The sequence below is a fragment of the Haliotis rufescens genome, unplaced genomic scaffold (assembly GCF_023055435.1).
Source record: "Haliotis rufescens isolate VD_foot unplaced genomic scaffold, xgHalRufe1.0.p SCAF_11, whole genome shotgun sequence".
NCBI classification, from domain to species: domain Eukaryota; kingdom Metazoa; phylum Mollusca; class Gastropoda; order Lepetellida; family Haliotidae; genus Haliotis; species Haliotis rufescens.
In genome coordinates, this window is record NW_025963791.1 from 19764709 (window position 1) to 19788676 (window position 23968).

The window sequence follows — 23968 nt, forward strand, 5'->3', positions numbered from 1 at the left end:
TAGATCAAACAAAGAATTTACTTCAACTTGTTTTTTGTGTTTATGGAGGTATAAATGTAAAGATGGGTATGCACACAAGATTCTATGTTCACAATGGATGTTCCGGGAGTGTGTTGAGATACTGTAAGAGGTGTCTGGTCTGACGATGATTTTGTTGGTGTTCCAGGTGTTTCTCATCATCCAGTCACCACCCCTGGTGCAGCAGCTGGCCGAGGTCATCTTCCAGGGGGACATCAGCCTCACTCGTACCGGCAGCCAGCATGACTCCCCTAAACTGGTACGTTACTATGTTCGTGAACACCAGAAGCATGGGAGGTAGCATTGCTCACAATATCAATCACTGGTTTGTCTGATCCATACTCGAGGCTGCCATCACATGATTCAGCGATAGAAACTAACAGTTTTAGTCCACTAGTCCTGATAATGATTATGTGCAGCAAAACCCTTAAAAATGACTAAATTCAACTGGACCTTATGATACCTGAACTATTTGGCAGTTTGGCAAGGACGATAGGACAAGTGCCAATTTCTATCGCTGATGATTGGAATGTTGGTGAGTGTGGCATAAACTAACAAACAAACAAACAGGCAAACACCTGCTGGCTCATGTTGCTTAATTTGACTATAAACAGAATCAAAAAGATTTCACTCGATATTATGTACCAATATTAGAAAATACTGGCATGGTAGATGGAATGTTTGTTTGTTTGCCAGTATACGGATGATTACTCAACACTATTATTTAGCATTACCCAAGAGATAATAAATATTCAATGAAGAGGATTTCGGACTTTCAGAGGATCCGCGAGTTCCGAGCACCGGCAGAATCATTGGAGAAGACCTTGGAGAACAATCGCCCAAAGATCCGGTACGGCCAGGCAGCGGGTGATGAGAGCCATGGACCATCTACTACCGAAGGGAACTCCACCTTCTATCTACAGCGGGACGAGGCAGCTGTAGCTGATGGTGTGTCCACACCCTCCACAGGTAGAATAACATTAGAAGCATTGCTGGCCACGCCTTTTATTGAACACATGCATATGTATCTACCAATGAACTTATGTATCTATCAAGTAAGGGGACATAGAAATATGTATGTCACAAAGTCGTATTGCATCAAGCATGTATTGCATGCGAGACAATGGAAATTTGTATTCTTATCCCATCTCACACTTTTCACATTTCTTCCTTCTTGTTTTCATCCCACGTGCAAACGTGTTTGAACAAAGTTTCCACCATCTAAAAAACTTCACCCGAACAAGTACCAACATCACCATGGTTACCACCCAAACAAATGGGTGACACACTTTAATCCTGTGCAAAGCGACCTTCACGTTGCAGTCATGTGATTGCCTCTGTGCCACATCATTCTCTTTCTTATCACCACATGTGATGTTCACAGAGATTTGAGAGAATCTAGTTTTTTGTTTTTTTTGCGGGATTCCCTTCAACATCATCTAGATTACATACATGATCTGAGGGATAACGGACAAGGACAGTTCTGTTCTGGTATGTCGGAAATGTTGCTGTATTCTACCACCAGGAGCACCGCCATTTTCTTCGGTTTGCTCCCGTGCTCCCGTTTGGAATTTCTTTGGCCCTGTGGCTCTTTACTCGCATTACCAAGCCCATCACAGAGTTCCTGCACATCCAAGGGATTGTGTTCGAGTCCTATATAGACGACTGCATTCAGGCAAATGAAGACCCAGACCCAGACGTCCTCCAGCACCATCTCGAGTTTAATCAAAGGCTTCTCAATCAACTGGTGTAACTCATCAACATAGGCAAGTCCAAGACGACTCTCACTCAATGACTCCAGGGCCCACTTGCACAAAGCGATCTTAGCGCTAAGACTATTGTAAGCCTATGTTAAAGTATGGTAGTTACGATCATCTTAGCGCTAAGATCGCTTTGTGCAAGTGGGCCCAGTTCATCGGGGCCCTCTTCAAAACCCTCCTCAGGAAGATGTTCTTTGTTCCGGACCATTGGCTGAAGATATCACATCTCCTGACGTTGGCACTCAGACAGCCTGCTACGTCAACAGCTCCTCAGTCTTCTGACATCATCGCAAGCCCCACACTATGAGGGTTCAACTTCAACTTCGGCAACTTCAGTGCTTTCTCACACCACACATCCAGAACGACGATTGTCAGGTCCTGATCCAACTGCGCCAGGGGCTCTTTGCGGCTGTTCGTCCCAACCCTACATATCTCTGTCGATGCATCAACCGTGGGTTTGGGGAGCGCACTTAGATGATCTACAGGTGGCAGGGCATTGGTCCGTCAAAGACAAATGACACCATATCAACAACCTTGAGTTCAAAGCAGTCATTCTGGTGGTGTCCCATTGGGCAGAGCTCCTTTGTGTGTAGCATCTCATGGGATAAATGCATAGTGTGAGATGGGATAAATTATAAGTGCTATATGCCCTCCCGACCATCCCCACATCATAGATCCTCTTGCCTGTAAGCTCTGCAAAATGGAATGATGTGGCAGAGGCAATCACATGATCATATCGTGTAGGTCACTATGCACGGGATTATAGTACATGACCAATTTGTTTGGGTGGTATTTATGGGATGCTGGGATGTGTTCAGGTGAATTGTAATATGGAAGGTGGAAACTTTGTTCCATAGCGGATCGAAAGAAGAAGGAAGAAATGCTAAGTGTGAGTTAGGATAAGTATTATTTATGTAAAATAATTTATCGTAAAATTTACTATTCTCTACAGGCAATAACAATGTGTCACAATTATCATTCTTTCATTACATACAATTATCATTACTGACAGGATGATGATGTTACGCACAGTTTGGGGGTTGACAAAAGTATGGAACAGGTGGGGTAAATAGTAGAATTTGTTGTGAAGTGAATTTGTTATCAAGTCAGGTATGTCATTCATGATCATGAAACCCCGTGGGGATTCTGGGTTGGAATTGGGGACGTATCACTGCAGAATTGGTCCCCAGCAACTTGGTTCATAGTATGTCCTCGTACCCAAACACGTGGATTGTTTCTCACAATTTAGATCACTGGATTGTCTAGTCCAGGCATGAGTATTTACAAACAACCGTTAGGTAGTTGCAATCTTGCCGAGTGTGGTGTTATACAATAATCAAACAAACATGATCATGAGTACTATATCAAGTATGACACTGTTGTTGACGATCTGTAATTGTAGAGGGAGCTCTGAGCCCGAGCAGTGAGATCTACTCTGGGGACACCGACATCTCTAGCCCAAACCAGAACTCCACTGACGAAGAGAAGCTTGTGCAGAGGATGGGGATAGTCTCAGGCAGCATTTCCGAGAGGCAGCAGGCAGCCTTCACACTCGAGAACAGGTGCTCTCTTCTGTCTTCAACATCACTGTAGTATGTTCCTGTATTGTGTGTGTAGGACAGAATACGTCCCCAGGGTCCCATCACTGTAGTATGTTCCTGTACTATGTGTGTATGAACAGAATAGGTCCCCAGTGTCACATGACTGTAGTATGTTCCTGTTTTATGTGTATGAACAGAATAGGTCCCCAGTGTCCCATCACTGTAGTATGTTCCTGTACTATGTGTGTATGAACAGAATAGGTCCCCAGTGTCACATGACTGTAGTATGTTCCTGTTTATGTGTATATGAACAGAGTAGGTCCCCAGTGTCCCATCACTAGTATGTTCCTGTTTTATGTGTGTATGAACAGAATAGGTCCCCAGTGTCACATGACTGTAGTATGTTCCTGTTTTATGTGTGTATGAACAGAGTAGGTCCCCAGTGTCACATGACTGTAGGATGTTCCTGTTTTATGTGTATATGAACAGAGTAGGTCCCCAGTGTCCCATCACTAGTATGTTCCTGTTTTATGTGTGTATGAACAGAATAGGTCCCCAGTGTCACATGACTGTAGTATGTTCCTGTTTTATGTGTGTATGAACAGAGTAGGTCCCCAGTGTCACATGACTGTAGTATGTTCCTGTACTATGTGTGTATGAACAGAATAGGTCCCCAGTGTCACATGTCTGTAGTATGTTCCTGTTTTATGTGTATATGAACAGAATAGGTCCCCAGTGTCCCATCACTAGTATGTTCCTGTTTTATGTGTGTATGAACAGAATAGGTCCCCAGTGTCACATCACTGTAGTATGTTCCTGTACTATGTGTGTATGAACAGAATAGGTCCCCAGTCTCCCATGACTGTGGTATGTTCCTGTTTTATGTGTGTAGGAACAGAATAGGTCCCCAGTGTCCCATCACTAGTATGTTCCTGTTTTATGTGTGTAGGAACAGAATAGGTCCCCAGTGTCCCATCACTAGTATGTTCCTGTTTTATGTGTAGGAACAGAATAGGTCCCCAGTGTCACATGACTGTAGTATGTTCCTGTTTTATGTGTGTAGGAACAGAATAGGTCCCCAGTCTCCCATGACTGTAGTATGTTCATGTTTTATGTGTGTATGAACAGAGTAGGTCCCCAGTGTCCCATCACTGTAGTATGTTCCTGTTTTATGTGTAGGAACAGAATAGGTCCCTAGTGTCCCATCACTGTAGTATGTTCCTGTTTTATGTGTAGGAACAGAATAGGTCCCTAGTGTCCCATCACTGTAGTATGTTCCTGTACTATGTGTGTGTGAACAGAATAGGTCCCTAGTGTCCCATCACTGTAGTATGTTCCTGTTTTATGTGTGTAGGAACAGAATAGGTCCCCAGTGTCCCATCACTAGTATGTTCCTGTTTTATGTGTGTAGGAACAGAATAGGTCCCTAGTGTCCCATCACTGTAGTATGTTCCTGTTTTATGTGTGTAGGAACAGAATAGGTCCCCAGTCTCCCATGACTGTAGTATGTTCCTGTTTTATGTGTGTATGAACAGAATAGGTCCCCAGTGTCCCATCATTAGTATGTTCCTGTACCATGTGTGTATGAACAGAATAGGTCCCCAGTGTCCCATCACTGTAGTATGTTGCCATTACATGACCCTAGGAACAGAATAGGTTGTTGTGTTGTCATATTGTCACCTATTTGAAACAACAACAACAGACAATTTTAGGATTTAGGACTCGGTTCTGTTCCATATAAAATTTGACTAATTTGCCCAGAGAAATGGGGCCACTTGTTTGCCTGGGTTAGTCTTGAGTATTCAAATATCATCATGATGTAACTGGAAGCCTGGTATAATGGTGACTTGACTTTGTTGACGTAAAACAACATACTTTCTGTTTGGCTTGTAGGACACGTGCAACTTCTGTCATAAGGGGCTGTGTCACTGGCAGTGTTCAAGTGTGACAGTGAACATGAAGGATTTGCTTATTACTCTTGAGTCTCTAGGCACACATTGTTAATGCTGTACCATGTGTGCAGGGGCAGTCGGGTAGCCTAGTGGTTAAAGCGTCCACTCGTCACGCCGAAGACCCGGGTTCGATTCCCAAGCATTGGTACAATGTCTGTGCTTGTGATTAGCTGGCATTGTGTATTCTATGTCTTGCCTTTCCATGTGATTTGAACAGTCAACCACTGGCTGTGATGACTTCATATAGTATTACATAATACATTTTATGGGGCGATGGGGTAGCCTAGTGGTTGAAGCGTTCGCTTGTCATACCGAAGACCTGGGTTTGATTCCCGACATTGGTACAATGTGTGAAGCCCATTTATGGGTTCCCCAGCAGTGATATTGCTGGAATAGTGCTTAAAGTGACGTAAAACCATACTCACTCACTCACTGTTTGTGCAGGCCATACTTGGAGTCGGTGTTCAATGCCCTGGAGTGTACAGAGAATGACTACGCTGCCCTGTTTGCCCTGTGTCTGCTGTTTGCCATGGGCAAGAATGATGGTGAGTTCTGCAGGTTCTGTACCAGAGGCGGGGCGGTCGGGTGGTCTAGTGGTTAAAGCGTTCGCTCGTCACGCCAAAGACCCGGGTTCGATTCCCGACATGGGTACAATGTGTGAAGCCCATTTGTGGTGTCCCCCGCCGTGATATTGCTGGAATATTGCTAAAAGCGGCGTAAATCCATACTCACTCACTCACTCACTCATCCACTGAGGCTCTGATCCTGTAGCAGGACAGACACCTTGTTGAAAGATACACCCCTTTAGAGGATTAGAAGAGATACTAGTACTCTAGCCCTGAAAATATAGTCTTGTTTTCTCTGTAATCTAGTTTTGGTACATGCATAAACTTCCACTCAAAATGAGCTGGAGACTTGTGGGAGTTAAATCATGTTTTCTATCTGTTGTAAGATTTTAACTACGTTAATGATGTTAATTCCTGTATGACGTGTGTTTTCCTGCATCGGTATGACAAGTGTACACCTGTATGACAAGTATGTGTATGTGTTGAAGGTATCTCCCAACAGCTACTGGATAGTGTTCTGATGCCCACGGAGAGGTCCGAGGTGGGTACTCCACATGTTGTTGTATGTAAATGTTCTGTTACTTGTATTTTACAACACAACAACTCAGTGTCAGTATTTCCAGACATATGTGTTGTACGAATGTTGAGAAATGTTGTATGAATGTTAGATCTACTTCAGGTTGATTCACAGACCCATGAAAAGCTTTTGGGTAGAATAGGTCTTCAGCAACCCATGCTTGCCGTAAAAGGCGACTATGCTTGTCGTAAGAGGTGACTAACGTGATAGGGTGGTCAGGCTCACTGATGTGGTTGATGCATGTCATTGTATCCCAATTGCGTGGATCAATGCTCATGATGTCAATCACTGGATTGTCAGGTCCAAACTCGATTATTTACAAACCGCCATCATATAGCTGGAATAGTGCAGCGTTAAACAACAAACAAACAAACACAATGCATCACCAGGACCTGTTCCACAAAGTGATCACAGCACTTAGACTGTCACAAGTCAATGGTCAATGTAAAGTATAGGTGTTACAATGTAGCAGGGCCTGGGTTTACACCATGCTGCAGTATATAAAGTTATTGCATGACGATGATGTTGCAGGCAAAGGACCACTACAACATCGCCCTGGTGGAAAGGCTCATCAGGATCATCACGCTGGCCTGTCAAGCAAGTGAGTGCTTTCTGCACTAGAATCTCAGTTTATTTAATTGAAATAGATTATTGTGGGTTTGGATTTAAGGATACAGGTTTTTTGGAAAAATTTACCGTCTACCATGAACAAAAAAAGATATGATTTATAGCTATATCAAAATAATGTCATGGTTTAAGGGTTGACTGTATTTTTTCGGTTCATTGAGGTATGAATCGAAAAAACGATGTGCAAACTGTATGAATCCGCATAGTGGATTCTTACAAAAGTTTGCAAATCGGTTATTGTTCGGAAGAAGGCGGCTGTTTGAAATGACATGGTCAGGTACCACCAGATTCAAACATTAGTTTCATGAGAACAGGAAGACACCGTTGGAAAAATGCTAGTTAGAAATGAAACCCAAAGACATGAAATTAAAGTTGTGGAACCAAGGGGGACGGGAAAAAAACCCAGGCGAGCGAGCTTGCACATTTGCTGTTTCATTCCTCATCGGCCTTCATCTCCAAGAGTTGTTTTGACAAAGAAATGCATGAATTTTGTTTAATGTCCTGTGCATGATGATACACGTGAGCAGAAAGGGAATTGCCCCGACTGTGATAATGTGATTCCCCGACATTCAGTAGTAAGAAAAGTAGTCTGCCCTGGTGAGCGTGGCTCACTTTTTTACATTCATTGGGAAATGAATGCAATAACACGTGACCTATTCAGCTTTATCAGAATGCAGGAATTTCAATGAACACAACGAAAATTTAATTATAATGTATTGAATGGTTTGGATTTTAAGGGGAGGTAACTCTTGTGATCATAGTAGCCGATGGATCATTCATTTGCAAAGGTGTCATGTTAATAAAATGATGCAGTTATGAAAGCAAATGCATCCGTTACGAAGTATAAACTATGTGCAGTGTTAAGATTTACTTCTCAATAATCACAGACACATCTTATTACGATTATGATTGTGACCCCTGGTCTGTCGGCGCCCTTCCTCTACCAACCAATTGGCAAACATCTACTACCTGCATCACTTCAGGCCTTTCCCACAATAAACAGACATGCAGTGATGTAACTGAAATAGTGTTCAAAGAACCATTAAACCCAACTATTTCTGGTTTTCCTTCATTGTTCTTCATTGTTTCCTGAACTTGTATGTTGCAGGCAGCAAGGTTCGACTGGCCACACTGCAGCTGAGCATCAAGTTTCTGAGGCAGCTGGTGATACAGGAGGGCAAGTCCTTCCTACAGGACCGCCACCTGGCCTGTATAGAGAACGCCAGGGAGTGCAGCACTCAGATGCTGAGGAACTTCTATAAGGTACTTACAGAATAACGTATGTACCCGTGAAGATCTGTGTTAGAATAGGTCTTCAGCAACCCATGCTTGCCGTAAAAAGCGACTATGCTTGTCGTAAGAGGCGACTAACGGGATCAGGTGGTCAGGCTCGCTGACTTGGTTGATGCAGCGTTAAACAACAAACAAACAAACACACAAAACAGAATAACATATGAGCTTTGAGTTGTGTATAGTTTGTTCTTTCTTTTCAGTTTTAGTTTGTTTTCACTTTATCTATTTTTTGGGAAGTTATTTATTATCTTACCCATGGTCTCTTTCCTGAGGAAGTGTAGAAAAATGTTTCCTGATCTCAAGTTGCAATATCAGCTCACTAGTCTATTCTTGGAAGGACTTCACGTAAGATCATTTGTGACATCATGAACAATGGATGTCGTCAGCTTCTAATTTTTGTGACATTTCGTACATATGACATCACTTTGCCATGGGACTCCTCACAAACAATGAAAAAGTGGACCAATCGGAATGAACTTGCCAATCAGAATGAAGCAAATCTTATGGGGCTCAGTGAAAATTACTGAATAATGTCAGCTGTATGTCCTGATGGAATTATGAGACAGTGTTTTCTAGTCAGAAGAACTCGGAGAGTAACCACCTATTTTTGTTATTTCTAGAACTACCGCATGTATTAAATGTTCTGTGTTTATCATAAAGACTAAGGATGATTCTTGCCTGTTATGGTAATCAGGCACTGAACCACAGTGAAAAACTTTTGAAAGACTTGGTCTACAGACTGCTGGTTAAAATTAAGACTGGAATCAGCAAGGACATGAAAATGTCTGAAAACTATTTTCTTTCTGTGATTTCTTGGAATTTATTTCTGTATCATAAAGACTACAGTTGTTCATTATTATTTTTTGTTTTTGTTACAGAGTGAAGAAATTTTCTTGGACATGTTTGAAGATGAATACCGGGACATGATGGTAAATGTGAAACATTTTATGTGTTGTCAATAGGACAATACGTTGGATCAGTGTTTCTGTCTATACATACACCATAGTATGATGGTAAATGTGAAACATTTTATGTGTTGTCAATAGGACAATAAGTTGGATCAGTGTTTCTGTCTATACATACACTATAGTATGATGGTAAATGTGAAACATTTTATGTGTTGTCAATAGGACAATAGGTTGGATCAGTGTTTCTGTCTATACATACACTATAGTATGATGGTAAATGTGAACCATGTTATGTGTTGTCAATAGGACAATAAGTTGGATCAGTGTTTCTGTCTATACATACACCATAGTATGATGGTAAATGTGAAACATTTTATGTGTTGTCAATAGGACAATACGTTGGATCAGTGTTTCTGTCTATACATACACCATAGTATGATGGTAAATGTGAAACATTTTATGTGTTGTCAATAGGACAATAAGTTGGATCAGTGTTTCTGTCTATACATACACTATTGTATGATGGTAAATGTGAACCATGTTATGTGTTGTCAATAGGACAATAAGTTGGATCAGTGTTTCTGTCTATACATACCACCATAGTTCATCTTATTTTAAGCTGCAAGCTCCTGCGTAGATTCCGTGTCAGAATATAGGTCTGCGTAGTCTTGTTGTAAGAGGCGTCTAAATGTTTGAGGGTCAGACAGAGGGTCAGTGACAAGGTTGAATGCTTGTCATTGTTTCCCAAATGTGTGGTAGGTTGCTCATAATATCAATCACTGGTTACTCTGGCCCAGACTTGAAGCTTCCTCTCACTACATGTTACCTGACAACCAACATCACATACAGATGCACATGCATATTGTAGACAGTCATTGTTTCATCACATGTGAAAGGTGTGGAAGATTATCACAACTCATCATAAAATCTAGCTAACTGATTGGTCAGTCGTCTGAAGAAACCCATACAACTCAGTTACCCAACTAGGACAGATATCATGATGTCAAAACTGTGAATGAGAACTCGCTTACTCATGTTACTTGCCAGGTTACTATTGATTCTTCAAACTTTGCAGGCCACATTTTCTTAACTATTTTGTGTCTGAAAAAAACTCTTTGCACTTGTTGGTGATGTGTTTGTTACATATCATATGTCATTAGACCGAGCACAGTATTTACAAGCTGAACATGTGCATACCACTCTCAACCCTCATTCAACTTGTAAGATGATGATCCGGGTTAGAATAGGTCTTCAGCAACCCATGCTTGCCATAAAATGCGACTATGCTTGTCGTAAGAGGCGACAAACAGGATCGGGTGGTCAGGCTTCGCTGACTTGGTTGATGCATGTCATCGTATCCCAATTGGGTGGATCGATGCTCATGATATCAATCACTGGATTGTCTGGTCCAGACTTGATTATTTACAGACCCCCGTCATAGAGCTAGAATATTGCTGAGTGCAGCGTTAAACAACAAACAAACAAACAATTGTAAGATGATGTAACTTGCTAATGATGCATGTAACATGTGGCATTGTTTCTTGACCCTGACTGTTGAACCACCTTCTTGACCTGTAGAACCGCCCCTTGAATGTGGAGTACCTAATGATGGACGCCTCCATTCTCCTGCCCCCTCTCGGCACGCCGCTCACTGGCATCGACTTCGACAAGAGGCTCCCGTGTGGGGAGGTGGAGAGGGCTAGAAGAGTAAGTAAACATTTTGGAACAACCAAAGTAACAATCAGGGAGCCATTGTACAGATCGATCTTAGTGCTAAGGTGATCGTAACTCCCATACCTTAACATAAACTTACGACAGTCTTAGTGCTAAGGTGATCGTAACTCCCATACCTTAACATAAAATTACGAGTCTTAGTGCTAAGGTGATCGTAACTCCCATACCTTAACATAAACTTACGACAGTCTTAGTGCTAAGCTTGTTTTGTACAACGGCTACAGATGTTATAATTATTTTATTTATGTCTGCACTTTGTGATTAGCTGGCATAGTGTATTCTGTGTTGGGCGTCTTGCCTTGTCCATATGATCTGAACACTCAACCACTGGCTGTGATGACTCTATAATACACATTATTGGGCGGTGGGGAAGCCAAGTGGTTAAAGCGTTCGCTTGTCATGCCGAAGGCCCTAGTTCAATTCCCCACATGGTTACAATGTGTGAAGCCCATTTCTGGTATTCCCCATCGTGATATTGCTGGAATATTGCTAAAAGCAGTGCAAAACTATACTCACTCACTTGACCACTCTACACTTAACTGTAGTAAATGCATCTGCATTGTGTCACCAATAGTTTCTGTATTACATCAACAATAGCCTCTATATTGCATCATCAATAGTCTCTCTTTTACATCAACAATAGTCTCTATGTTACATCAACAATAGTCTCTATGTTACATCAACAATAGTCTCTATGTTACATCAACAATAGCCTCTATATTGCATCATCAATAGTCTCTATGTTACTTCAACAATAGTCTCTATGTTACATCAACAATAGCCTCTATGTTACATCATCAATAGTCTCTCTTTTACATCGACAATAGTCTCTATGTTACATCAACAATAGTGTCTATGTTACATCAACAATAGTCTCTATGTTACATCAACAATAGCCTCTATATTACATCATCAATAGTCTCTATGTTACTTCAACAATAGTCTCTATGTTACATCAACAATAGCCTCTATGTTACATCATCAATAGTCTCTATGTTACATCATCAATAGTCTCTATGTTACATCAACAATAGCCTCTATGTTACATCATCAATAGTCTCTATGTTACATCATCACTAGTCTCTGTTACATCAACAATAGCCTCTATGTTACATCAACAATAGCCTGTATGTTACATCATCAATAGTCTCTCTTTTACATCAACAATAGTCTCTATGTTACATCAACAATAGTCTCTATGTTACATCAACAATAGTCTCTATATTACATCAACAATAGCCTATATATTGCATCATCAATAGTCTCTATGTTACTTCAACAATAGTCTCTATGTTACATGAACAATAGCCTCTATGTTACATCATCAATAGTCTCTATGTTACATCAACAATAGTCTCTATGTTACATCAACAATAGTCTCTATGTTACATCAACAATAGCCTCTATATTGCATCATCAATAGTCTCTATGTTACTTCAACAATAGTCTCTATGTTACATCAACAATAGTCTCTATGTTACTTCAACAATAGTCTCTATGTTACATCAACAATAGTCTCTATGTTACATCAACAATAGTCTCTATGTTACATCAACAATAGCCTCTATGTTACATCATCAATAGTCTCTATGTTACTTGAACAATAGTCTCTATGTTACATCAACAATAGCCTCTATGTTACATCATCAATAGTCTCTATGTTATTTCAACAATAGTCTCTATGTTACTTGAACAATAGTCTCTATGTTACATCAACAATAGCCTCTATGTTACATCATCAATAGTCTCTATGTTACATCAACAATAGCCTCTATGTTACATCATCAATAGTCTCTATATTACATCAACAATAGCCTCTATGTTACATCAACAATAGTCTGACTCAACCTGATTACCTTCTGGCCTAGCTATCAATTGTATCGTTGTTTTGTTTGACTTTCCAGTAAAGTATGTAGTGCAGCCGGTTTATCTGTTGTGCAGCTGATCTCTATTGCTGGATATTTTTAACATATGGAACACTTTGACTAGTCAGTGTCGAGGCTCTCGCGCCCACGATCCTGAAAAGTTTATGTTGACATATAATAGCCAAACTACAACGAATATCGCTTTTAACAAGTCAAAATATGGCATTTATGATATATATGTATCCTTTCGCTGTCCACTAAAATTCGTTTCAAGGCTTCAATAGCGGTAATCTGACCGTGATTGCTGCAAATAACAGTAAGCTGTGCGATCTACTGATCACTTCACACATCATTTCGCCAAAGTTTATGTAAACAATATTGAATGAAATTTTGAATGACCTTAATAAAATAGTTACAAACATAAGTCCAGATATACAGAGAACGCTTTTTTATACATGATTAATTTGCGTACTTCACTATGGATTTGTTGACATGGTATTTCTGGTGTTACATGCTCACGGTAATGTCTTTGTGTTGGACAAACGTTGGAGGGAAAAAAACCATCAGAACTCTTCTACCCTGTATATAGGGCGACCCCCCCCCCCCCTTGAAACCCCCCTAATTCTAGGTATGAAAAACTTGCCTTATACACAACGATATACGGTATGTGAGTTCTGTGCACACAATGTGGACGAAACGAACAGCAATTTACATGAGAAAATGTTTGAAGATGTTTAACTGCCTGCCTTTGTTGCCAGACTTTAGGCTTTTGCAAATGATAATGCCCTGTAATAAATAGGGTTACAGGTAAACTGATGATATCAGCCTGCCTTTCGCATAAGCAGGTTTCAGCCAAGGATATATGCTTTTTAGAGGACACTAAAATCTCAGTACAAATAGCATTGATGGATTCATGTGCACCCAATGAATCATGAGTGTGATTCATGCATTTTTGTACCTCCCAACTTGATACGAAATTTGATACACTTGTCAATGTTGACATGTGTCATTTGTTATGTCTTTTGTTCAGACATGTCCTACTTTCTTTACACGACCCACAGAGATAAGATTTGAGTACCTCTAATAAAAAACTGTTAGGGGCCATCATGGAGCCTTTGTGAAGATCTGGGTTAGAAATGATCCTCAGCAACCCATGCTTGTTGTAAGAGGCGACTAACGGGATCGGGAGGTCAGACTGACTGCCTTGGATGATGTATGTCATCGTATTGCAATTGTGTAGGTCGATGTTCTTGATGTCAATCAAGGGATCTTCTGGCCCAGACTTGATTATTTACAGACCACTGTCATATAGCTGGAATATTGCTGAGTGCCTCGTACAATAACTACTACTATCTTATGGTCATTGAAAGTGATAGCATATTTTTAGTGTTGTACAGTGTGTGCTTGTCAAAAGCAGCAACAGTAATAATGTTTTGATTCCCTCATTTGCTTCATGTGAGGATTGTTTCTTTTCCTTCTTGTTTACCATTCCTGTAATAATAGTAATGATAATAGTAATATGAAGCGTTATGTCAGAAGGGGTTGTTGCATCTTTGTCTGTGGCTGATCTTACTGCTGGTGGCTGATCAATGCATCACTGTTATCCCAAGGCTAATCCCACTGGTCAGGGAGCAGTATCCCATGTATTGCTGTTATCACAGGGCTATTCCTACTGGTCAGGGAGCAGTATCCCATGTATTGCTGTTATCACAGAGCTAATCTCACTGGTCATGGAGCAGTGTCCCATGCATTGCTGTTATCATAGGGCTAATCTCACTGGTCAGGGAGCAGTGTCCCATGTATTGCTGTTATCACAGGGCTATTCCTACTGGTCAGGGAGCAGTATCCCATGTATTGCTGTTATCACAGAGCTAATCTCACTGGTCATGGAGCAGTGTCCCATGTATTGCTGTTATCATAGGGCTAATCTCACTGGTCAGGGAGCAGTGTCCCATGTATTGCTGTTATCACAGGGCTATTCCTACTGGTCAGGGAGCAGTTTCCCATGTATTGCTGTTATCACAGGGTTTATCTCACTGGTCAGGGAGCAGTGTCCCATGTATTGCTGTTATTACAGGGCTAATCTCACTGGTCTGGGAGCAGTGTCCCATGTATTGCTGTTATCACAGGGCTAATCTCACTGGTCAGGGAGCAGTTTCCCATGTATTGCTGTTATCACAGGGCTATTCCTACTGGTCAGGGAGCAGTGTCCCATGTATTGCTGTTATCACAGGGCTAATCTCACTGGTCATGGAGCAGTGTCTCATGTATTGCTGTTATCACAGGGCTAATCTCACTGGTCAGGGAGCAGTGTCCCATGTATTGCTGTTATCACAGGGATAATCTCACTGGTCAGGGAGCAGTGTCCCATGTATTGCTGTTATCACAGGGATAATCTCACTGGTCAGGGAGCAGTGTCCAATGTATTGCTACTATCACAGGGCTGATTCCACTGGTCAGGGAGCAGTGTCCAATGTATTGCTGTTATCACAGGGCTAATCTCACTGGTCAGGGAGCAGTGTCCAATGTATTGCTATTATCACAGGGCTGATCCCACTGGTCAGGGAGCAGTGTCCCATGTATTGCTATTATCACAGGGCTAATCTCACTGGCCATGGAGCAGTGTCCCTTGTATTGCTGTTATCACAGGGCTAATCTCACTGGTCAGGGAGCAGTGTCCCATGTATTGCTGTTATCACAGGGTTAACACCACTTGTCACTTTTCAAGGTCACAGAATGGTCATGGAAAATACTCTTAATATGGAGATGGCCAATGAGGAGTGTGAGTTATATTATCAAATCTGTGTATGTGATAGTCTCAGCCACTATATTCAATAGACTGCTATGACTCCGGTCTTTTCTAGATGATAGCATCATTTATTTAGTGTAGTCACTATTGGGTTACCCCGTGAAGATTCCGGGGTAGAATAGGTCTTCAGCAACCCATGCTTGCCGTAAAAGGTGACGATGCATGTCGTAAAAGGCGACTAACGGGATCGGGTGGTCAGGCTCTCTGACTTAGTTGATGCATGTCATCAAACCCAATTGGGTGGATCGATGCTCATGATGTCAATCACTTCCTTGTCTGGTCCAGACTCGATTATTTACAGACCGCCGTCATATAGCTGGAATATTGCTGAGTGTGGGGTTAAACAAAAAACCACCAACCAACCACTATTGGGTTGTTTTTTAGGGGTGAACTTGTTGGGGAAAAAAGGATTTCAGTTTTAATGGTGTTACAATTGAAGCTGATAATGAATGCTAACAAGTGATAGACATTATTATCATGGGAATGTTTGTGTAGTTTGAAAAGTTTATTTGTATAACACCACACTTAGCAATATTCCAGCTATTATGATGGCACTCTGTATATAATAGACTCTGGACCAGACAATCCAGTGATTCACATCATGAGCCTCAATCTACACGATTGGGATACTATGACATTCATCAACCAAGTCAGCAAGCCTGACCACCCGATCCAGTTAGTCGTCACTTACGACAAGCATAGTTGCCTTTTTCGGCAAGCATGGGTCGCTGAAGACCCATTCTAACCATGGGGACTTGAAATTCTGTTTGAATATCCCCTCAAATATACATTAGAACTGAATTATAGTATCAGGAGCTGGGTAGATCTTGATGTGTGGCAGCAAATCAATACAGAAAATAGCATGATGTGATCTAAAACAAAGAAGATACATGCAACTATGAGTGAGTGGGTGAGGGACATGGGGTATCAACTTGATGGTAGAAAAGCATAACGTGGTGCAGGTCTCGGTCTCAGACAGGCAGCTGTGTGATGAAACCCACGAGCCTTCTACCCCAGTGACTGCTGTTTCCTTCTTTATCCTCAAGAGCTGATGTGCATCCACATGCACCAGATCAAACCCAAATTGCTCTCCAACTTTGCCTGAAATTGTGATAAGGTAACGTATTCAGTGACCCATATGTTTATATGTTACAACAGTGCATACACAAATTTGACAATCATGTTGGCAGGACTAAAGCAGCACAGCAGGCGTTGTGTTCTTCTTGTTCTTTGTAGTTTTGTTTGTTGAACGGGAAGCTCTTGCATTGAACAATGTTGAAGATGATATGGCGTATCTGGTTGATGGTTTTCTGTATGCTGAGTCTTTTTTCAATTGGATATAATTATTTCCAGCAAAAGTGCTGCATGGCTTTTGATGTCATCCCTAGATTGAGAGTGTTACAGCTGGTATCATAAACCAGTGACGAGCTTGTACACCTGCTCTACAAGCATCAAACACGACCAGCTTATTATTAGGAACTATTGGGGTGGTTTGGTAGCCTGGTGGTTAAATGGGATTGCCCACACTGGTACAATGTATAAATCCCATTGCTGGTGACCCACGCCATGATATGACCACCTCTGTGGTCAAGTGGTAGAGCATCTGCCCAGAGAACAGAAGGTCAGGGGTTTCATTCCCAGCCATGTCATACCAAAAATGTTAAAAGATGGTACTTGTTGTTACCCTGCTTGCTCTCAGAATAAGGGCTAAAACAAGGATAGGTTGGCTCGGAGTCAGCCTGAGTGGAGAATTCATGTTAAACTGCGGCATGGTATTTCAGTGGGCTAGCACTATGAATTTCGGTATTAGTCCTGACTGGTACAAGCAGTCACACATATACACGTGCATGCACATTGCTATATTAGTGCAATAATCTTGAACATAACATTGAACCTCATTTCCAGGGGTAGAAACTAACAGTTTTAGTCAACTAGTTCTTATAATGATAACATATAGCAAAACCCTTATTAATGGACAATTTCTACTAGTCCTCAGGATACCTTAACTATTGGGCAGTCTGGCAAGGACTATAGGACTAGTAACTTCTTTGATAGGCATTTAGAAGTTCTAAGTAAGGATAAGAATTTATGGATGAACAACTTCTTTATTACAATTAAGAGCGACGTGCCAATTTCTAACGCTGCTTTTCAACTCACCTCACACCATGATATTACTGGAATATTGGTAGAAGCACCATGAAACCCAACATAGGCACTATTGGGAAGTATATGACTCCTTTATTCATAGGGCAAACAGGTTCACAGCAGTCGTAGATTACCAATGTGTATCAGCAATGTGTATTGAACATTGTTGCGTCTAACACTAAGGTACCTGAGAAAAGGTTTGACTTATCCAAGCATTCATCATGTCCAAAACCTGATTCTCAAAGACATTCACAACACCAAAAGAATTATAATTTACAGTACATTACAACTTTAGAACAATAAAGAACAAGAACGCAATGTCATTGTTATTACAGGGATAATAGAAAGAGAGCATCTGTGTGGGTGTCGTCAACCTCCACTAGCATTCACCACCACTACAGGCCACTTACCGCTTCCTAGTGTGCGATCACTTGACCTAGGTCTGCTACTATTAACCATGTTAACAGGCCAATGATGTTGATTGTGTTCGTACAGAAGTCTTAAATAAAGCGGACAACGTACACACAACATTGACAATTAACACAGATGAGATAATTAGCCTGTCACACATTGTACTCAGCCTGTTTACGGCTCTACAGATTTAAGTGGAATTTGTATATTGATAATGATAGTGATGTACTTTTTTAAAATATATTTTGTGCTTACGAGGGCGATTTTGTACTTGCACTTGTCACTTGTCATTTGGTGAATACACAATGCCATTTGCCATTTGCCATTTGGGACTGCAAAATAGGTTCAAGACAAACGAAAAATTAGAGACATTCGATAATCAGCGTCATATAATGACAGTTAGACAAAGCCAAGATTTTGATATTATAGTCTGGGAGTGATGGGTGTCTGACGTGACTGTGTTGAGTTGTCTAGCATTTATACCGAGGGAAGTTTACCTTTATGAATTCAAATCCAGATAAATATGGTTTTCTTGCATTTTTTGTTCTATTCGGTGTTACTTCCAGTGATTTGAGGGAAACTACTTGCAACAGACTGGACCAACCTTTCCCTGCTTCCAGGGACCACCTCAGATCCAGAAAGGACAAATGGCACTGAACTATTTTCTGGACAACTGCCTTTCAGTCCACAGCCACTTAGCCTTCATATCTATGGTTCACTACCTGTGTCAGTTTTACCACTACTGTTGCCTGTAGGCTGTGGTATGGTCATATATCATTTTATGTCATAGCTTCAATTCAACTATCTTGGGGCTGCCCTACTCAGCAGAGACCGTGGTCTAGTGGATAGAGCAGCTGTCCAGAGAGTGGAAGGTCAGGGGTTTGATCCTAGGCTACGTCATACAAAAAGATTTTATAAAATGGTACTTGTTATTACAGTACCTGGTACTGAGCATTACCTGGTAGCTGCATATTACAACGGCTGCAGAGAAAACTAGATTAATTGCATGCTTAGATGACTGACCAATGAAATGACTAACAGGAAGTCATTGTTAGCCGATTAGAAAGAAGCTTTCTTAAGCTTTGCGGTCTCTGGTGTTTGTATCGTTATCTTTTGTGTAGTTGTCTGATTTTGATCACGAACATTGATACTACTAAATTTTGTTTATCCGACATACTCATTAATCCGACATAATCATATAATCTCATATTCAACCAACAATGTCGGATTAACGGGACTTGACTGTATATAAGTGCAATAATTGTGTGTCATCATACTCCCTGTAGTAGATCTCTACTCGTGCCATCAAACCTACTCTGTCTGACTGTTCTCACAAATCCAATGTCTCTTTGGGAAAGCCTGGACAACTGAAGTGGGCATATCCCCCACACCCCCCTCTACAGTGCATTGTAATAGTGTCAGTGCCTCTTGCTGTACCCATAGTGGCTTTTTCCTGCATGTCCCTGCAAGTCCGCACTGCAAAATAGTATTATGAAATGACTTCACATTTTCCTGAAAATATGTTGTTTCCTCTAAATCAAAATAAGAGATAAACACTCAGTTACAAAAACAATCTATGACAACCAACAACAAATATTTAATTAAGTTAAGTGGGTCAACATATTTAATTAAATATTTTTTTATGAAACAAACAGATGTTGCTAATTGCTTGTGTGTGCCGAAGGTCAAGGGCAGCCCAGTTTTCTTTGACCTTTTGGACACACCAGAAACCTATCATCTTTGGTTCAAGTCCCTGATCATGTTTCCAGGTTTGTCAGCATCATACCCATCATCCTCGGTTTCACCAAGTGGTAAACATCTCAATCTCATTAAAATCAGATCTAAGTTCTCGCTGCCACAAAACAACGATCTGAGGAATCCCATTACGGGTCATGTCAGAAGGATCTTTCCCGAACTTTGACCGACGACTGAACCGACTAACAAGAAGTCGACATCAGCCAATTAGAAAGCAGCTTTCTTGAGCTTTACGGCACTCGTTTCAACCTGCCGACTTTCATTTCAGACTACGCTTGAAATATATGTTGTCACAGTTCTCGATTAAAATAGTGAAAACTGAACAAACGAACATTCCAAAATATCTAATCTATGGTGTAGGGCAGTGCTTCCCACGTACTGTGCAACGCCTTCTCCGTTCAGATGTTTATCCTACGTAAGCGAGAGATAGACGATAATTTTGACAGAATCAGTCGTACGGGCCGTAACTGTCGTTCGGAATACCATGTGTTATTGTTTTCGAGGTTGCATGATTAGAAAACCCATTCCGACTGTCACTTTCATTATCTGGTAAGCGACACTCTGATTGGTCAGATGAAAGGTCGTTCTGACGTGACCCGTAATGGGATGTCCTCAGATCTTTGTTTAGCGATAACAGGAACTAAGATCTGATTTTAATGAGATTGTAAACGTTTGAGATCAGCTTCATGAGATAACTGAATACTGTTCACCTCACTCACTCACTCACTGCTGGTGTGAGGAAGCCAGGAGTGGCCACAGTGTCACCCCAGCAGGTGTGCATCAGTGTACCAGTGGTGGGAGTGCTGTGCCATACGTCACAAGACCCCGTGAAGATCCGGGTTAGAATAGGCCTTCAGCAACCCATGCTTTCTGCAAATGGCAACTATGCTTGTCGAAAGGTGACTAATGGGATCGGGTGGTCAGGCTTGCTGACTTGGTTGATGCATGTCATTGTATCCCAATTGCGTGGATCGATGCTCATATCAATCACTGGATTGTCTGGTCCAGGCTCGATTATAAATTACAAACAAACAAACAAACAAATATGCAACAAGAAACCAAGGAGTGGCAATATTCAGACCTAAACATCAGCCTGTAATTAATCAATTATGGTCCAGGCAAATTTTGTGATGTGAAAGTAGCCACCTATCTACTTCCTGATAAATCATGGATGCCAGTTGTAATATTAAGTTGCATTTGAGATCACAACGATAATCAAATAGGATGCTTACTTTTTAGTTCTAATGTGGTATTATTTGTTGTGATAATGATATGTACAAATCAGAATTATTAGAATATTAACATGATTAATGCTTGAATAAACAAAAATGATGTTATTTACCCTAAATAAGAAGTATACTGTCAAAAGTTTCAAGGTGTTGGATACAATGTCTGATAGTGTTACTGGTAGTGTTACAAATGATTGTCATAGTCATGATTTTGAGATTGGAAATATATCACCAGGGATTTTTATCTAGACCTGCTCAGAGGCTGATATGTGGCCCCAAGTCTGCAGCAAATGTTCCCCCAAATTCCCAAACTGAAACACAGTTTTCCCAATTCCTAAGATTTTATAAAAAAAAGTATATTAAAAAAATCGAATTTTGAAAAATATCAGGATATTTCCCATTTTGTCTGCCATAGGCACTGTGTTTTAAATCCTGAATCCTAGATAAATCCCTGACCCGTGAAGATCCGGGGTAGAATAGGTCTTCAGCAACTCATGCTTGTCGTAAAAGGCGGCTATGCTTGTCGTACGAGGTGACTAACGGGATTGGGTGGTCAGGCTTGCTGACTTTGTTGATGCATGTCATCGAATCCCAATTGCGTGGATTGATGCTCATGATGTCAATCACTGGATTATTACAGACTAGATTATTTGCATCCCACTATCATAATAGCTGGAATATTGCTGAGTGCAGAGTTAACAAACAAACAAACAAACAAAAGATAAGACCCTGGTTACATACTCACTCACTCATCCATATAATAATTCTAAAATCTGCTGAAAATGATGCTGAGAGCCAAGTTGAGGCCATAAGACTAAAAAGCTTTTTTGTCACAGATGCCTGTAGCCGAATGTATAAAAGGGTTAGAAACTAACAGTTTTCGTCCACTAGTCCTTATAATGATAACATATAGCAAAACCCTTAAAAAGGACCAATTTCTACTAGTCCTTATGATACCTTTACCATTGGGCACTTTGGCAAGGACTATAGGACCAGTGCCAATTTCTAACGCTGTAACATTATTCATAACACATGTTGAAATGTCCCCCTTCCACCTAATGGAAAGAATTTGATGTGAGTAATGATATAACATTGGCTGCAGATGTTTGTGGTGGGAGGCCTGCTACATGGTGATGCATGCAGCAAGTGACACGCCAGTCCAGACTGTGTACCGGTAATAGAGTAGACCACCATTATATGGAGATAGTTGTCATACGTGGGTGTGAATGTTATGCTTCACCCCGTGACAATACCTGCCTTGAAAGCTCATCCTGTGCATTACAAATGGAGGTGACATTGGCTTAGAAATATTCTGCTTAGTCCGCGTATCGTGTGTCCTCTGTGTCAGGACCAGCTGGAACTGATGCAGACTTGAGCCAGGTCCCCATGTCAGCCAGGGCACTAGAGGTCTCGGGGTGGTCGGGTTGCCTCGTGGTTAAAGCATTCGCTCGTCACGCCGAAGACCCGGGTTCGAATCCCGACATGGGTACAATGTGTGAAGCCCATTTCTGGTGTCCCCCGCCGTGATATTGCTGGAATATTGCTAAAAGCGGCGTAAACCCATACTCACTCACTCACTCACTCACTCACTCACTCACTCACTCACTCACTCACTCACTAGGTCTCACTCACTCACTAGGTCTCACGCACAGTCAGGTTGATGATTTCCCAATGTGACAATACACTACACAATATGCCCATTTATTGATTCATATTTTAGTAATTCTTTATCGATTTATCTTTTTTGCAATAAGATGACCTCATAACTACTTTGTAGGGTACGATTTCATTCTGTTTTAAAACCTGCACCAGGTGCAGCCAAGTAAATTAATCAGGTTGCACAACCAAAATACTGGCTGTACCAGTTTCTAATGAATTGAAACACTGTATTTTTTTCAGTTATTTTGAATATTAAATAAATGCAAAGAAAATATAGACTTGAGAATGTGCTCCAGTATTTTATTTTGGGAAAATCTGTATATGGCTTTTCACATCATGATATCCAGTAAACAACCTCAAAAAGAAGTTTCAATGTGTCTGTGTGATGTGATTGTAACCTCATGAGTGACTGTTCTAGTGGTAATTGTGAAGAATTAGTTCGCTGCATTCAGACCACCTGTGTATTTCACTTATTTCATAACTTTGTTTCCTGGATTTAAAAAGATTTGCAGCCAGTTCTGAAAGAATTCAGTTTTCCACTGTTATCAGATATAACTGCTGTGGTGGGAAATGTTACCTGCACAGGATGCATCCTGGCAATACAATTTACCTGCACTAGCAATGTTTTACCTGCACAGGTGCAGCTCGGATATAGATCGATCCCGGCTCTGGCTTACATTACCTTGTTACTGAGCAAATGCTGACTGCTCACTACTTTAACAGCAAACCTACAGTCATGTGAGTGACACACAAACTGGGTGCCGTTGTTCAAAGCTATCTTAGCGCTAAGGTGATCATAACTCCCATACCTTAACATAGACTTACGACAGTCGTAGTGCTAAAGTTGTTTTGTACAACGGCACCCTGGCTGACAACATCGTCCCGTTAGCCACACGGAACATGACAAATATCATTCAAAGATGACACAAATTGATCTCATGACATATTTGGGTACGTGAGTATACCCTCTATAATCTGAACACCCCTTCTGTTTTGTCCCTTTAAATATAAGTTGCTTTGACCTACTGGCTTGATTCCTTGCTTGTGGTAACTTCCACTAGCTGCGTCAGGTTGGGCAATACAATACGCAATACGCCTACCCATGTGTCGATTCGTGTT

At 41.1% G+C, this 23968-nt stretch overlaps 1 protein-coding gene across 1 annotated transcript in view; it reads left to right on the forward strand.

Annotated features, from left to right (window-relative positions):
* The window catches only part of LOC124137252 (protein CLEC16A-like), a 49922-nt gene that overhangs the window by 12069 nt on the left and 13885 nt on the right, over positions 1-23968 (forward strand). The window contains exons 10-18 of the mRNA XM_048392394.1: positions 167-277; positions 798-987; positions 3181-3340; positions 5716-5816; positions 6326-6378; positions 6946-7015; positions 8150-8304; positions 9213-9263; positions 10821-10949. Of these exons, the coding sequence (XP_048248351.1) occupies positions 167-277; positions 798-987; positions 3181-3340; positions 5716-5816; positions 6326-6378; positions 6946-7015; positions 8150-8304; positions 9213-9263; positions 10821-10949 (1020 nt within the window). The remainder of the gene's footprint in view (positions 1-166; positions 278-797; positions 988-3180; positions 3341-5715; positions 5817-6325; positions 6379-6945; positions 7016-8149; positions 8305-9212; positions 9264-10820; positions 10950-23968) is intronic.